The following is a 17,873-nucleotide window of genomic DNA, read 5'->3' as shown; positions in this document are numbered from 1 at the left end:
CAGCTGGGCCCCCCTTTAGGACAGGAGTACCCCCTGTGCCCCCCTGATGGCAGCCCTGTCAGGCCTATATTCAGTAGATCTTCAGTATTTGGAGCGACTGTTACTGGGGGAAGTAGGGTAAGTGTTTCTGCTTATACTGAAATGTCCCAACTTTCTCTTTGATCTCCTGCACTGAACAGCCAGAAAAAGATAAAAATTTTCTAACTTAATTGGCTTTTTACCCAGAACAGCCACCAGGTGCACTTGGATACTTTTGTAACAAGGTGGTGGAATCTTCAGGATTGACGCAGAAAACCTGAGCCTGAAGAATGAGTGCAGTGCAAGATGTCATTTTGATGTGGGAAATATCGACGTCAGCAAACCAAAGGTTTCCAGTTGAATTGCCAGGGGAATTGGCACCTCCTGGCCGCAAACCATGCTGGAATTACGGTGTTGCACCTTGGATTGGAGTCATGGTGACTTTCTGAAAAATAGATTGAGGAAGCTTGAACACTAGTAGCGCAGAGGCACTTGTGTGTGCAGGGGTGCAGGGTCGGACTGGGACATCAGGGGCCCACCCAAAAATCTTAGACCAGGGGCCCACTCTCAATACTATTATTCTTTCTCTCCTCACTCAACCTCTCCTAGTCTCTTTTCTTTGCACACTATAATGTATTATTCCATCTATTTAGCCTCTTTGTTCTCATACCAATAGGGAATGGCCATGAAATTGTCCAAATGTTTAGAAGCAGGAGGGCCCACTGACACCTGGGCCCACCGGGAGTTTTACTGGTATCCCTGTGGGCCAGTCCGACACTGCAGGGGTGTAACTACAGAGGAAGCAGACCCAGGGCCGTATTAATATTAAGGCACCTGTGGGACTGTGCCTAGGGCAGCAGGTTTTGGTGGGAAGCCCTCAGGTGCCTATAAATTATTTTTTTTAAATTAAAAAAAAAAATCTCCTAGCCCATTCCAAGAACTTCTATTGGAAATTCAGTGAAAGAGCTGGGAGGTGAGAATTAGGGGGCCAGGCTGATTTGTGGAAGTGACGTCACACGCGTCACTTTCGCGACATCCGTGCGTATGACATCACGTGCACAATTCACTCACGTCACACGCACGATGTAGGGGCCGTATTTAGGTCCGATGCCTAGGGCAGCATTTGGCCTAAATACAGTCTTGAGCAGACCCTGCAGCTGCAGGGGGGGCCCAAAAGGTATAGGGGCCCCATGAGGCCCTAATAAATATTGGTCAAACTGAAAACCTCTGGATATGGGGACCTAAAATTAATTTGCTGTGGGGCCCAATACCATCTAGTTACAACACAGTGTGTGTCTGACTCCATATCGCTGCTTAGAATTCTCCTTCCTACAGTGTCTGCGCGACAGTCTCTCTTGAAATGTCAAGAGCTATTTAGCCTGTCAATTGTCTTCAGGCCCGCCATCAGAAATCACAGGTCCCGCGTACAGCAAAATTTTCTGGGCCCCCTGGCCAGATCACGTCCACCCCACACCACAGTAAAAAGTCCACACAGACACCAGTGCTAAAAACAGTAAACCCCCTCACTCGCAAGTTATAAAAAGCCATTGCTGGTCAGGGTCCCCTTATAATTTAAAAAAAAAAAAATTGGCGGCCAGAGTCCCATATACGTAAAAGTCCCCATAAAAGTTTCTACAAAAACATTGGTGGTCAAGGAACACTTAGAATAATTAAAAAAAACATTGGTGGCCAGGGGTTCAATAAAATAAAAAAAACATTGGTGTTCAGTGGAACTTACCTTAGGTTCTTCTTCAGCTTCTTCGGTTTCCTTCAGGTCTTTTCATGGCTCCAGGTCATCAACTTTGGGTCTTTCGGGCTTCAGATCTTCGGCAAAGACAATATTATGATTGATGTAAAAAAAGGTTTAATTTCCGGTGTCAGTATGTCTTTAAGGTCCATCTTTTAGACAGGCCCCCCCTGGAAGGTCCAACCTTTAGTCACAACCCCCATAGCTCATAAAATGAGTATAGCTAAAGCATTAAATCAGAGTGCCAGTGATTTTGTCATGCTTAATATCTAGGTCCTTAACTGACCTTTAAGATAGGTTTTTTATTTCTTTCGTAATGTTGCTTATGGTTCTGGTACAACATTTTTATTGTAAACTTTTTTAACTTATAGAATAAACAAGCAACATGACCAGTAGAAAGATTTGCCTTTGCCAAATAATAACGTCTCACTAGGCTGGTGCTAAGATAATTAGACTTCATGTAGGAAGGCCGGCATTTTTTCCCAGAAAAGGTGGCAACCCTATACCACAGCTCAGTCTGGAGTTGCAGGGTTAAAAAATGTTGTTTGTTCACCCTCCCCCCCCCTCCTCCTCCTCCTCCTCCACCACCTCCACCACCACCTCCACTACTCCCTCCCTCCTCCACTCCCACATTAGCTTCAGCCTTATCAGCAGTATCAGCAGCACCAGAAGGGAACGGAAGAACTGAAGAGAATGTACTGCCCTTACAGAGCTTAGGGAGCGAGAAGTGAACAGCAGCAGTGGGTCTTTGGCTTTGCTTCAGTCTTTGGTGTAGCTACGTGTCTTCGGCTGCACATAAACTTCGGCACTGTTAAGGGGGCCCGGCTAATTTGAAAAGTGCAACACAGCCCAGTACAGCTGTACCCCCTGTGCCCCCCTGATGGTGGCCCTGATCGTCTTGCTCTGTGTCCGTCAGTCTGGCATGCCTTGCTGTGCCTAGTGTCAGTCTCCTCCTTGCATTGCTCCCTCCTCCCTCCATAGGGCAGTATTGGCCATCATTCACACGTTCTGCTTCCAGCAGCAGCCGCCACCTTGGTAGCAGCTTAGCCGGAGCCCACAAACAGTTTTCCCCATCGGGTCACCTCAGCAGAGATGTCCGAGCAGAGCAGCAGCAGCAGGTACCAACAGGTAAGAGCTGTGTCCCACCACCAACGCTTTTATGCGAGAGCCGCGGGTGAGGCTGAACAGACTAGGCCGCAGTATTATTATCCATCTGCTCGGGCCATTTAAACCTGCCTGCAACTAGGGTTGCCACCTTTTCTGGAAAAAAATACCGGCCTTCCTATGTATTTTTTTCCCTATTAATAACATTGGAATCAGCCATCATTTTTACCGGCCAGGTCAGTAAAATACCGGCCAGGTGGAAACCCTACCTGCAACTCGTCACTAGAAACAGGGCTGTGAATGTTGGAGGCTAAACATAACGCTTACCACCTTTTTAACGTGAAATACAAATGATATACTAGCTGGATATATTCTGTGTGTGATCTAGAATTAGCGATCTAGAATGAATAGCTGCTTCTTCCTGTAGATTTTAGTCTGACAAGTTATAAACATCCAGGACTAGAACGGGATCAGTTGTGTGGAAAGGTTAGAACCTGGGGTTTTCTGGAAAAAAGGGTGTTTTACCTTCAGTAAGCTGTATCTTATTTACCAAAAAGGTCTGCTTGGGAATGGCATTTCGGTGCTTTAGGGGTTGCTTTTGGATAACAGATTTCTGGATCATAGATCCATAACAGTGTTTGCTTATATAGGTATGGGACCTGTTATCCAGAATGCTCAGGACATGGGATTCTTTCCGATCTTTCCATAATTTGGATCTTCATACCTTAAGTCTACTAGAAAATCATGTAAACATTAAATAAACCCAATAGGCTGGTTTTGCCTCCAATAAGGATTAATTATATCTTAGTTTTGATCAAGTACAAGGTACTGTTTTATTATTACAGAGAAAAGGGTAATCATTTAAAAAAAAATAATTATTTATTTGATTGTAATGTAGTCCATGGGTGATGGCCTTCCTGTAATTTGGCACCTTCTGGATAACGGATCCCCATTTTTGTACTAAAAACATTCAAACGCATGTTTCGCCTTCTAGATAGAGCTATGCAGCTTATTGACAGTCAAGTTGAGTTAATAGGACTGGTTGAGAATGGGGTTTCAGTGCTTTTAGGGCTTCTGGATAAACAGGTTTCTGGTTCATAGATCCATAACTGTGTTTGCTTATATATATATATATTTGCATTTGCCTTTATTGCAGAACATACTATAGTAATGACACTTCCTACATGGTACTGGGTACTTTATTTGGAAACCTCTTGGGAATGGGGTTTCTCTACTTTGGGGGCTTCTGGATAAACAGGTTTCCGGATCATAGATCCATAGCTGTGTTTGCTTATATATATTTGCATTTGTTTTAATTGCAGAACATACTATAGTAATGACATTTCCTACATGGCACTGGGTACTTTATGTGGAAATTTCTTTGTTATGGGGTTTCTGTGCTTTGGGGACTTCTGTATAAACAGGTTTCCGGTTCATAGATCCTAACCGGAAACTGTGTTTGCTTATATATATTTGTGTTTGCTTTAATTGCAGAACATACTTTAGCAATGATGTTTCCTACATGGCACTGGGTACTTTATTTGGAAATAAATATTCTAATCTGAAACGGGCAAGGCTATTTCTCTATCTGTCACATTTCAGCATGCAGTTAATTCTTCACTAGTTTACTTTTTGTCATAGTATAGCAGCTTTGTAAACTTAGTAAGCATTAACCAAGTTGATGGCTTTACAATGCTTTTCAGTTTTTGATGAATAAATGTTTTAGTAGCCTTTAAGCTCCCCGTAGACGCGACGATTCTTCTTGCCGAACGACCGATTTTAGGGAAGTCCGACCAATACTTCGAAATTATCGTGCGGTTAGTGGGATTCGAACGATCATACATCTTACGATTTTTCGGCTGACATCTGTCAGGAAATTAATCGGCCAGGTCAAAAAATCTTTGTCGGGCCCAGTGCAATCCATCTATGTTTGCAGGGCCAAGCAGGCAGCTCCCCTTTGTTTTCCTGGCAAATTGGTCTTTTTAGTTGATGGTAAATTTGTACGATCGTGGTCTCACGATCAGGATCTGATCTTTTAAAAATCTCAACATCTATGGCCAGTTTAAGGCTTTTGGCACATGGGGCATATCCAGCCAAAAAAAAAAATCAGCAATCATGCTTTGTGTGTAAGCATTATGAAAAAGTCCCAGGTCTCAAATATTTTTCATATATATATATATATATATATATTTATATATCTGACACACATATAGTAAAACTGATTTTTATATTGAAATGCATATGTAATCCAACATACATCATGGTATTTTAATTATTAACACAGTAATATTACAACAGTTCAGACCCAACTGTGCTGCTTTGTAGTCAATTTGTTACACAAACTGAACCTTTGACTCATGTGACAACATGCAGTTTTTATGAGGTTTGATTTGTTCTTTTTATTGTGATGCATAATAGTTGCAATAAAGCAGTTGCTTCAAATGCTCGAATTTGTTCCACCACTTTGGGTCAAAGTTTGTTGTTTGAATGAGGCCTAATGGCATTTTGTCTTTAATGTAATGTAGTCTTTAATGTTCTATTGCAAAAATCTAATTATCAGTTCTTAACCAAGTAATTTATTATATTTTTGATCAATGTAATGATATTTATGTTTGTTACCCTGTGTCTGGTCAGATACATTTGTGCTATTTTAAGCTTTGGGTGAGGTTTACAAATAGCACTGTAGCAAAACAGGTGGCAATTCATGTCTGAGACACAGGAAGTTTTTCTTGTTTATGAACGTTCACTGTAAAATCCACCATTACATTCCAATATTTACTACGAGTTATCAAATGTATTAGATATGGCATACGTCAATGCCTCCAGATCTTGTTCAACTATAAGTCCTTCATCCCATGACAGCAACATGTTGAACATACTAGCACCAGATATTTTTGGCAAGTGAACGAGAAAGGAGACTTTTTTTTTTTTTTTTTTTAAATAAGCTCAACAGATTAAGTCGGCAGCTTTTGCCCAGTTTATGGGGCCCTCCGACGGGCTTCCCTGATCAATATTTGTCTGAAAGTCGGCCAGATGTTGATGGACAGGCTTAAAAATCCGGTCGGATCGAGGACCGATTCGGTTCGTTGATGCAGTCCTTAATCCGACCACCCATTATGATCCGATCGTTGGGCTCTGGGGCCCAAGATTGGATCTGCCCGGGGATCTCCATATGTATGGCCAGATTTAGACAGTGTAGAATGTTGACAACAGACAAATATAAATGGGTTTGAAAAGTTGCATTGTCTCATTTAGTTGAAAAACATCTTTTAAAAGGTTGGTATACCCCCTTGTCCATCATGAGTTCAGTGATATTTATATGATATTGCTTTAATCATAAAATTATAATCTATTTTTCTTTTATTGCTTGAAGTAAATGGGAAAGTGAAGCTACTCCATATTCTATCTGCATGTCATTGCTCACATGGGGTTGCTTTTGACTTGATTTGCGTAATCATGTATTCTTTGCTAAAAAAAAAGGGGCTTATACTGTAACTTTCAGTTATGTAGTAGATTTTTTATGCTAATACAGTATAACCTCAATTGTAAGTGCACTGATTTTAAGTTTTCCTGCATTTACATGTTTTTATTTGTGCTCCCACCAATTTATAATGCATTTCAGTGGATGCATTTTTCTGATTTTTAGTAATGTTTTTCAAATCAAAATGTTGTCCTGATGTTCCCAAAAAATGGCTTTTATTTCCGCTATGAATGTTATCTGTGAAATAAAGAGGTCTAAAATACTAACCAGATGTATATTTTGCCATGATTATGCCTGTAAACTGTCAATTTTAATTAGTCTGCCCCTTATACAGTCCTGCACCAATCACTTATTGCCCCCTATAGTATAACATTAATCTTGTTATTAACACAGTAAATATTGTATCTCAAAGTAAAACGGACTCCTGTGCTTATATCCTTTCAGTACTTGAAGAAAAAGTAACTTTAACACATTACCCTGATTTTACATTTTCCCGGATTTTACATAATTTTTTTCCTGGTCCCCTGAAAATCATAAAATGGGGGTTCTACTTTATCTGCAAATCACCTTAAAGGAGTTGTTCACCTTTGATCTAACTTTTAGTATGACATAGATAGTGATATTCTGTGACAATTTGCAATTGGTTTTGATTTTTTTATTTAAGGTCCAAATTTCCCTAGCAACTATATATTGATTTGAATAAGAGATAGAAATATGAATAGGAGAGGACCTTATTATAAAGATGAGAAATAAAAAGTAACAATACATTTGTAGCCTTACAGAGCATTTGCTTTTTAGATGGGGTCAGCGACGCCCATTTGAAAGCTGGAAAGAGTCAACGGAAAAAGACAAATAATTATAAAGCTATAAAAAATAAATAATGAAAACCAGTGGAAAAGTTGCTTATAATTGGCTATTCTATTACATACTAAAAGTTACCTTAAAGGTGAACCACCCCTTTTAATAAGAATACAGCGCTATATAAATAAATGATGATGATGATGTTTTACTTTTTCTCACATATTTAGTTCCTTAGAGTGCAACATGGTATGAAATACTTGTTTCCGCTCTAGTGAATGAGATACATGCTGTGCAATGACCATGGCACAGAGTAGCTTGTGGGGTATAGCTACATATTTATTGCAGTAGTTGCAGCAATGTGGCGTAGACCGTTTGTTTTCCTTTCAGTGGTACTGTATAAAAAAGCAGTTGCCAGTGGTTCATGTCATCTTGATCACTGATGAAAATAAAACAGAATTCAAGAATTGACCCCAAATGATCACCTGGGGTGGCAATGAGAATCAGATGAAAATACCATCATGGCACACAGGACCCAGTTAGATGTCTTCTTTGCAATAGTAAATTTAAATGCTGCTACATAAATATAGTCTTATACATTTGAGTATGTTTGGCCAAGCTCTTATCATGCACACATGATTTGGAGGTTTAAAAGAGGAAGCCAAGTAAGCAGACACATACAATGGCCATATTGTCTGAAAAATACACATCTTCGCTAAGGTCCACAGCAGGCCAACAATGGGTTACAATCAGGAAATTTGGTAAGAAATGACTAACCTTACTAACATTGTCCATTTATGGCTTTGTTGGAATGAAAGCTATTGTTCATTGTGTTAAGTAACTCCCGCTATGACATTCAATAAATTTACGGAATCCTGTAGGGAAAAACAGTTTTTCCAGAATCACAAGTTTTTCACAAATATTTTTAACATTAACACCATCGCGAAACCTTTGCACGGACATTTGTTAATATTACCCTGATCTTCATAATATACAGAAATGTATATGTCCCATTATTGGTCTTACTGTTTATTAACGCTGGATAAGCCAAAAATGGTCCCTACTGTTCAGCAGAACTGAAAAAGCCACTTGGATGAGTAGTGAAACTTTCCAAGAAAAACTCTGAAGGTCCGGTTGCCTTTGACTTAATTCTAATGGATACTGTAAATCATGACCTGGATAAATGAGAATCTTCATAGATGTCTTTTTTTTTTTTTCTTTTTAAATTCAAGTCCTGTCTTCATTTTTTCAGATTTAAATATATTAAAATATGGCATTGGTTTGCTGGGGTGATACAGATGTCCAATAATTGAAGAGTAAATGGTGTGGAATCATATGCCTCCCTAAGGACCTTTTTTAGTATTGTTAGTGGTTAAATTGTTTCTGTGTAGTTACAGTTGGCACACTAACTTAAAGTCATTGATTTTGCATGCTTTGACACCCATGTATGTTGGAGTATCAGAGGTGGTGTCTGAATGCCATTGTTTAAATGCTTGCTAGCCAATTGGAAACATAGCTTGTCAGGGGTGTTACTAAGCCTAAAAATCAAGATGCTCAAGATACCTGTCCAGGGTTATTTGCCCGGGGTTTTCTTGCAGGCCATGCCACAACCCACCACCAGCAATCACAGTATAGTGCAAGTTGCTGATAGGATATTTTACAGTGTCAAATTAACCTTCCTGGCATATACTCTACATATATCTGTGGTATACATTAGCTTTAGTGTTTGTGCTAATGATCTTGTATAGCTATCATTATTTTAGGCCCAGGAGATTTCTCTGTGTAATCATATATTTGCAGCATAATTGCGTTGCATTCGACTTTAGAAGAGCTGCAATTTATACATCTACTTGTCTGTAACTCAGATTTCCTACTGAGAAAATTGGTTCATCTTCTGATTTTTATGCTCTGAAATTCATGTAAAGCTAAAAGTTCTTTATTAAATAGCCTTTTGTGTATGTTTTTCTCTCAGCATTAAGCTGGCCATAGACGTGCAGATTTGAGCCACAAATCTTACCACACAATCTTCCAACCTGCAACTAATTAAATATAGTAGTAAAATATATAAGATATTGGGGTATATTTATCAAAGAGTGAAGTTAGAGATTGCCACAGTCCTCTAGAGTGAAATTCCGCCGCACTCCATTCGTTTCTATGGGATTTTGAAAGGCGTGAACTTTCACTTTCACCCATTTATAAATACTCTTAAAAATCCCATAGAAATTAATGGAATTTTACTCTAGAGGACTGCAGTGATCTCTAACTTCACTCATTGATCAATATAATCGTTAGCCAATAGAAATCTTCTGACCCATCCAATCGACTAAACGGGCAATCGCCATGGCATGAAAGATGTCAGAACGATCCAGCAACATGAAGCTTGAAGTCTGCTTGTCTCATTCTCATTGGATCATGTGTGTCTGTTTTGCAAGTTGTTGTGGCCCTTGCCTGCCCCCTCGGAGTTACTGCTGGAAAATACCGGCTGGGTGGCAACCATAACGGTTCAAGTAACAGGCATTTTCCCAGGGTATTTTGCAAAGAAAGCACCATCCCTTGTCTACTGTGCTGGCCAAGACCACTCAATACAAACTCTAAACCAAGACTAGAATAAAGCTGGCCATAGACTCAAAGATCTGATCGTACGAATCAAGGATTCATACGATTTTCGGACTGTGTGTGGAGAGTCCCGACATTTTTCGTCTGGTGGAGATCGGTCGTTTGGTCGATCGGACAGGTTAAAAGATTTCTGTTGGCTGCGGGTAATATCTTTGCATGTATTGCCGATCGTACGATTTACAGAGGGAGACTGTCACTAGCTTTGGTCGGACATAACTTTCGTACGATTGCTGTCAGGGCCAGAACATCGGCTTATCTGTTCTTTTCTACTTTATTTGATCTGAATGGTTAGTGGCAGGTCGGGAGATGGGAAAGTCTGATGATGATTCGTACGATCGGATCTTTGCGTCAGTGGCCAGCTTTATTCTAGTCTTGGTTCTTTGTACTGAGTGGTCTTGGCCAGCACAGTAGACAAGGGGTGGTGCTTTATTTGTAAAATACCCTGGGAAAATGTCTGTTACTAGTACCGTTATGGTTGCCACCCAGCCGGTATTTTCCAGGCCTAGCCGGTAAAACACCTGCCAAGGCCAGGGCTGGTATTGCAAATTTACTGGCCCTGGCCTTCACACACAAATCCCTAATCAAACCAATTGTACCCTTTCTGTTCACTGAAGTCCACCCTGGATGCTCCGTTGCATAAAAGCTCTGCCCAGTTTAGTCATCGGCCCTCTCCTTTATGTCATGGCCATGCCCCCTTTGTGACAACCCGCCCCCTTTGCCAACACTTTCTGCCTGAAACATTTTGAGGAACCCTAAGAACTGTGCACTTTAAAATGTGGCACAGTTCTGTAAAATTTCCTCCAGCTTCCAGAAAAATATAAAAACAATTCAATACGTAACTTTCAGATAATTACTAAAGCCTGGGGCCTTGGGCATATAACCTTCACTACTAACCTTGAGTTTTAAGCTTAGCAACACCCTTTAATATGTAATCAGTGATGCTTAGGGTGCTGACCTACTAATCCCTGCTGAGTGCTTTAGTGGAGTAAGCTACATCTCATAGGACCACATCAGATATCTTCTGGCTGCCCTGACTTTAGTTGTGTGTGCATAAGTATGTATTCTACACTGGAAGCTTATTGCCTACTAATAACTTTTGTTTCTGTGATTGAGTTCATTTATGAGTAGACTGAGCAAAAACATCATATTTATAACTACAGCTATGGGATCTGTTATCCAGAATACCCGGGACCTGGGGTTTTCCGGATAATGGATATTTCCATAATTTGGATCTTCATACCTTAAGTCTACTAGAAGATCTTGTAAACATTAAACCCAATAAGCTGGTTTTGCTTCCAAAAAGAATTAATTGTATCTTAGTTTGGACCAAGCACAGGCTACTGTTATGTTAGTACAGAGAAAAAGGAAAGCATTTTAAAAATGTGGATTATTTGGAAAATGTCTATGGGAGACATCCTTTCTGTAATTGCGAGCTTTCTGGATAACGGGTTTCCGGAAAACGGATCCCAAACCTGTACTACGGAGAATGCAATGTCAAAACATGAATGTAACAATATTATTGTTCCTTTTTTATAAATAGATATATACAGGCAGTGACGTAACTAGATGGGGGCGGGCCCTGGCGTGGGACACGCTGCCGGGCCCCCCGCCCCCCTCCGTACACCCAGAAACGGCCGGGAATCGTGGTGCATTAGCTGCCGGGGGGGCCCTGAGGGGGGCCCTGGCCCAATTGCACCTCCTGCTCCTCCGTTAGTTACGCCACTGTATACAGGGCCGCCATCAGGGGGCTAAAGGGGGGGCCCGGCTGTGCTGAAGACTCAAAGTTGCCCCAAAAATGTATGTGGAGGAGAAGTGCAACGTTAGGGATTATATGCAAGTTACATGATCAGTAAACTCAATTTCATGATGTGACACAATGCCCGACTGGAGTTTTCATTAGCAGTCTGAAATTGGCAGACGATCCCTAACTGCAATCTCGCCCTGCCCCAGTGCTTTTCAGCCAATGACAGCTTCACCCTTCCTTCCATCTCACCCCTGTAAGCATACTGTTCCTGTTTGGGCTCTTTTCTCTATGGCATAGAGAGAGCTGAGTGGCAGCATCCTGGAGCTTGCAAAGAAACAGAACATGAGAGAGACAAAGCAGTGCTATGTATGTTGTGCTTAATATTTGCCTAGCTATGACTCTTTGCAGTGTGATATTATATGTAGCTACCACAGAGTACAGAGTTTGCCTAGTGCTGGTATCAGTAGAAACCTGAATCCTTTTATATACAGAGTAGTGATCTGCGGGCCGATCTGATACCCGGGTTTACCTGCGGGTTGGGCGGGTTCAGGTCGACCTCACACTGCTCCTCGTGGGATCTGGGGTGGGCAGGGACCAGGGGGCCCGTGATTTCTGATGGCGGCCTTGGATGGATATATATATGTATATACTTATAATTTGCTAATTTTTATTCATCCTATGTTGATGAATTCCAGTTTTAACTATGCAACAAAATCCCATTGTGCTCCTTTGACAGTCTTAGGCTAAGGGCACACTAGGCGATAGCGCCGCGATTTGACTCGCGGCGACTTTTCGCCGCGACTTTTAATCCGCAATCGCTGTGGAAACTTTGGCGCTGGCGTCTATGGGGAATCGCGTCAAATCGCCAGCGTAAAAACACACGCGGCGATCTTTTTTCTATTGTCGCTCGAAATCGCCTAGCGAGGCAAATCGCGGCGCTATCGCCTAGTGTGCCCTTAGCCTTAGAGGCAGATATATTAAGTGAATGTAACTGGGTTGACCCTGAGTCTTGCATCCAATTTTTCACCAGTGGATTTTTGGTACAAAAGTGCCTCTAGGTCGCAATTGCTTTTAGACTAATGACTTCCCTGTAAATGGCTTCTGGAAAAAAGTACCAAAGAGAGAGAGAAAAAGGTGAAACCTTTACCAGCAAAATGTTAATTTGGCGCTGGGAAAAAAAAAGCATTTACCTATTGGAGCTGGTTGTATATTTAAGGTTAAGACTGCATTAAAGAGATACTGACACCAGAAATGAAACCTTCTTTTTTTTTTTACATCTGTCATAACATTGTTTTTGCATGCGATCTATAATTTTGCCGAAGTATTTGCAGATGTGTTTACATTACCCATATGATCCCTCGTGTTCCTCTGTGAGGGGCTGCCATATTTGTGCAACAGTAGTCTGTAAGCATTACAAATTCTGACATTTTGAGAAAGGACAGTCAGGTTGGTAAACAGTCAGGTTTAGGAATTTCAAGTAATAATCCCTTACAAAAACAGACCTATACGTAAAAAAACGATTGACATGACCTATAGGTAACTTTTAATGGACATTAATATTTTGGAGTATAATTTTTTAGTGTCCATAACTTTAAACATAAAAACTGAATTTGTGGGTTTAGACAGTTGAATGGCCTGCTCCCTCTACTGCATAGAATTGGATGTATGGATAGTAGCATGCATTGATTATGTTTTATTTTTTGGAAAATTGCATGTTACAGACTTGGATTACTGTGAAAGTCATTTCAGTTGCCTTCGATTGAATTGGAATTGGTCAGACTCCGTTGCATTACAGCCCGTAATCTCGCACTTCAATGGACAACTAAACCGTAAAAGTGAACATGGTTGAAAATGTCATATTTTATATAATGACCTTGTTGCATCAACCGAAAATTTTAGCTTCTCAATAGCAGCAATGATCCAGGATTTTAAACCTGTCACAGGGGGTCACCATCTTGGAAAGTGTCTGTGACACTCACATGCTCGGTGGGCTCTGAGCAGCTGTTGAGAAGCTAAGCTTTGTAATATAAGCTGATGCTACAAGGCTGATTATTAAATTCTGATGCTAGTTGCACTGGTTTCTGTGCTGCCATGTATTAATTACTAAGCAGCCTTATATTGCGACATCTATAGTCTATGTGTACTGTATATTTTTAGTCAGTCCCTAAGCTCAGTAAGTGACAGCAGCACAGAGCATGTGCAGTGAATCAGCAGAAAAGAAGATGGGGAGCTACTGGGGCATCTTTGGAGATACAGATCTTTACTGCTAAAGGGCTGTGGTTGCCTTGGGCTGGTACAGAAGCCCAAAGCATAATGTACAACATTATAATATGCTTCATATTAGAAGCAATTGGAGCAGCTGAAAAATGTTTTTTGTGTTCTTTCATCATTTAGCTGAACACTAAGTTCTGCATTTACACAGGTCAGGTCTGAGCACACACTTATTTTCCATGTGAAATAATGATCTGCTCTGACCACAGAGTTCCTTCTCAGGTTGCCGGGGGGGGGGGGGTGACATAAGCATAAGCTTGGGAGGCTATGCTGAATGGTAGCACACCATAGTGTGTTCTGAATCATGTTTTTTAGGCATTAACTGGGCAGTGGGCAGGTTGAGAATGGAATGAAAAATTGACCAGTTTTTGAAACTGCAATGCTGGGGGCAGATATTCTAAAGCTCGACATATGTTTTGCATGAAAGTGATGTACCTTTAGTAATAGGGCTCTTCCCTCAGCCTTAAAGTTGAAATCTTTTTTCCTAAAACTATGTTCTGTAACATCTACCTTGTGCCTCTTTCGAGCTTATCGCAGCCCTGTTGGTTAGCTACTTACCAACTGAGGCCAAAAAGCACACTCCTATAAAAGTACGTTAAGAAACACCTTTTATGGCTTTAACATATCTGCCTGGGGAAACAATGAATTGTTTGTACGGCTCAGGATTCTCATTCACTTGGAATAAAGATGCTGTTGAGAATCTGACCCTTAAACATGCAGGGTAGTGCCCAAATAGCCCACTACAGTTCAGTGTAAAAATAAAAACTGGGGTAAATAGGCTGTGCAAAATAAAAAAAAAATGTTTCTAATATACAGTAGCTAGTTAGTAAAAAATGTACCGGTAATAGCCAGAACACAACTTCCTGCTTCTCGGCTCTCTAACTCTGAGTTAGTCAGTAACTTGAAGGGGGGCCACATGGGACTTAACTGTTCATTGAGTTTGCAATTGATCCTCGGCATTCAGCTCAGATTCAAAAGCAACAGTTATGACCCTCCTTGCTAAAAAACCCCAGCAGGGGAAAGCAGACATTAAGCATCGGCTTACTGTTGCCCCTGGCCATATTCTTGGAACTACTGCTTGATCAATGCTTTCAATTCATTTAGATGTATGCAGAGGCCTGAAGAAATGTTGAATGACTTGAATGGAAGGTTTTGCCACTCCTGTGTAAAGGCCAAGCCATTCTCCATGAAACCCTAGGGGGAGGTGTAATTGCATGAATCTTGTATAACGAGCGGGCTCACAGATCTGAAGTGAAGCTTGGCCTGCTAAAAACGCAGGCCGAGAATCAGTTCACTGCCAAAAAGCACGCTCTCACATTTTGGCAAAGGAAGGGGCTAACTTTAGCGTAGGGACTTCAGCCTGTGTTTTTCAGCAGGCCCAGGGTCAGACCCCAGTGTGACATTACCCTTAGGCCCCTGACCTATTGCACTGTGGCTATTTCTGCTTTTGCATTACAAGATATCAAGTTACCATTTGTTAGAATGTTGAGGTTTCAATATACAGTAGGTGCAAAAACAGCACCTATATACAAAAGTACACAAAAAAAATCTGGATGTGGGGCGTGGTTATGACGCGGATCTGAGCAGTCGCATCCTCTCAGGGCTCCGCACCTGGTCATCCCCATGAGCGATATTTATCACTTACCCAGGCAAATAAAACATCCGCAAGTGACGGCAAAGACCTCCGGAATATGACTAGAGGCGGTAGACCTAAAAGACAGGCTGCAAAAAGTAAGGACTCTCCTCCTCTGTCTTCTACACCACACGCGGCACCAAAATCCAAAATGGCTGCCAGCGCGAAAACTCCATCTCAGGCCTCCCCGCAAACGGACAGGGATTCCGAGAAAGGGGACTCGGACATTGAGCCTACGCCCACTTACTCGGGTGACGCAGTGCTAATTACCCATTTTAAACAGCTTTTGCAAGCGGAGCTGACGGCGGTAGCAACACGGATAACAGATCACGTGACGCAAGAGCTACGCGACCTGGGAAATCGTACAGAAGCGGTGGAGGACAAAGTGGACGAAGTATTGAGTAAGGTTAACTCTCACGACCAACTGATTGCTGACCTACAAAAGCAACTGACAGAGCTGCAGGACAGAATGGAGGAGTCGGAGAACCGGTCACGTCGCAACAACATACGAATTCGGGGCCTACCCGACACTGTACAGGACGTACACTCTGAGATCCCACAGTTGCTGCTGGAACTCGTGCCGGAGTTGACCCTTGACCAGCTGCTTTTGGACAGAGTCCATAGGGCCCTAGGCCTGAGATGCAGGGTGCTCCTCCAAAAGATGTTATAGCGAGGGTCCATTATTTTACCTCCAAGGAAGCGATCATGGCCGCCTCCAGGTCTGCACCTGCCTTAGAGTACAAAGGCCATAAGTACTCCATCTACGCGGATCTCGCATCTACAACCATACAACGCAGACCACCATACTGCTTTCTCACCGGATCCGGTACCGATGGGGCTACCCTTTCAAATTAACCTTTTCTCACCACAACCACCAATACTCCATCCTCAATCCACAAGACGGCCTAGAGCTACTGACCCGCCTTAAGCTATCTGGAACATCTCCCACCTCTTCAATACCTCCGTCTCCTCCAAAGGGCAATGATAACCGTCCCATTTCGCCTTTATGGCACAACAATCTACAACATGATGGCTGACTATTCTCAACTCTCGGTAACTATTTTTCTAGTTATAATTGGGGATTCACCGGCTGGTAATTCCCCCCCCCGACCCGAAGGCCTTTGCTGTCCCACGTGGACGATAGCTGGACCTCGCTTATGTTGGATTATACTCCACAAATTTTTTCTATAAGAGTTCATATGCTTATTGTTTTATGTTCACTGTTTAATGTTCTCTTTTCCTTCTTTATTGTTTTGAACAACTGTCATATCCATGTAGAGGTATTAAGGTCAACAATCTGCAGCTTACTGAATACTTTCTGTTTCGTGACTAATGTGCATCCCACTGCTTTCGAACCACTTCACTATTGCCCGCAACCCATGCGTGTAATGATGCACCTTATCATTAGATTTTTTTTCTGGAGTGCATGATGGCTTTACTTTGTGTAACACATAACGCTCAGGGCCTCAACTCTCCCTCGAAACGGTCTATGGCCTTTCGTCACTACAACCAGCTGGGAGCTGACGTGGTGTTTCTGCAAGAGACCCACTTCTCTAAAACCTCAACGCCTAAGTATTTCCATCATGCATACCGTAATGTTTACCTGGCTTCCTCTACTAAAAAACACAGAGGGGTTGCCATTTGCATCCACAAGAGGGTAAATTTCCAACTACAAGATTCCAAACTTGATCCTGAAGGCCGTTTTTTGATACTAAACGGGCTCTTACAAGACTCACTTGTCACGCTAGCGGTAGTTTATGGACCAAATGATAATCAACCTACCTTCTATAAATCATTTTTTACGTTGCTAGACGAATGCAGAAGGGGTCCCACTGTAATAGGTGGGGACTTTAATGAAGTCCCCTTTAATAGACAAACCCATGCACAAAGATCCCAAAACAAAAGAGCGCATGGTTCCCATTATTTTGCCAAACTGTTGAATGAACATAGGTATGTTGACGTTTGGAGAGAGTGCAACCCTCAACAAAAAGATTTCACTTTCTTCTCCTCCCCTCACAACTCCTTTTCCAGAATTGATATGGTCCTTATACAACAACACCTAACTCCTTTGATCATACACTCACAGATACGCTCCTGTTCCTGGTCTGACCATTCATTGGTAATAGTTCGCCTATCTAACTTGATCAACAAACCACAGTCCTACCACTTGCTTTCGGACCCCCAAATAACTGACACTATAAAACAAGAACTGAAACATTATTTTACAACTAATGCTACTCCAGATATATCTAGCCCCATCTTATGGTCAGCACATAAGGCATTTGTTAGGGGGGTACTTATACAGCTTAAAGCTAGACATACGAAATTAAAAAAAGAAACTATCAATAAACTCACCACTGAATTACAAAATAAATAGGACCTTCTTAAACTGCATCCTAGGGATCTTCCGCTCAAAAGACAGATAGCCCAACTCCGTACTCAAATAAATTTACTATTAACG

General features: G+C 41.6%; 1 protein-coding gene across 2 annotated transcripts in view; it reads left to right on the top strand.

Moving 5' to 3' along the window:
- Positions 1–2,385: 2,385 nt before the first annotated feature.
- Positions 2,386–17,873, top strand: part of ndfip1.L (Nedd4 family interacting protein 1 L homeolog) — a 45,885-nt gene continuing 30,397 nt past the window's right edge. The window contains exon 1 of one of the 2 annotated variants that reach the window (XM_018250990.2): positions 2,386–2,893. In XM_018250990.2, the coding sequence (XP_018106479.1) occupies positions 2,858–2,893 (36 nt within the window). In that variant the 5' untranslated portion in view covers positions 2,386–2,857. The remainder of the gene's footprint in view (positions 2,894–17,873) is intronic. The other variant, XM_018250992.2, reaches the window with a different exon arrangement.

This window comes from Xenopus laevis, chromosome 3L (genome assembly GCF_017654675.1).
Source record: "Xenopus laevis strain J_2021 chromosome 3L, Xenopus_laevis_v10.1, whole genome shotgun sequence".
Lineage (NCBI taxonomy): Eukaryota > Metazoa > Chordata > Amphibia > Anura > Pipidae > Xenopus > Xenopus laevis.
The sequence above is the reverse complement of the archived record's forward strand: the minus strand, read 5'-3'. Positions and strand labels throughout refer to the sequence as shown.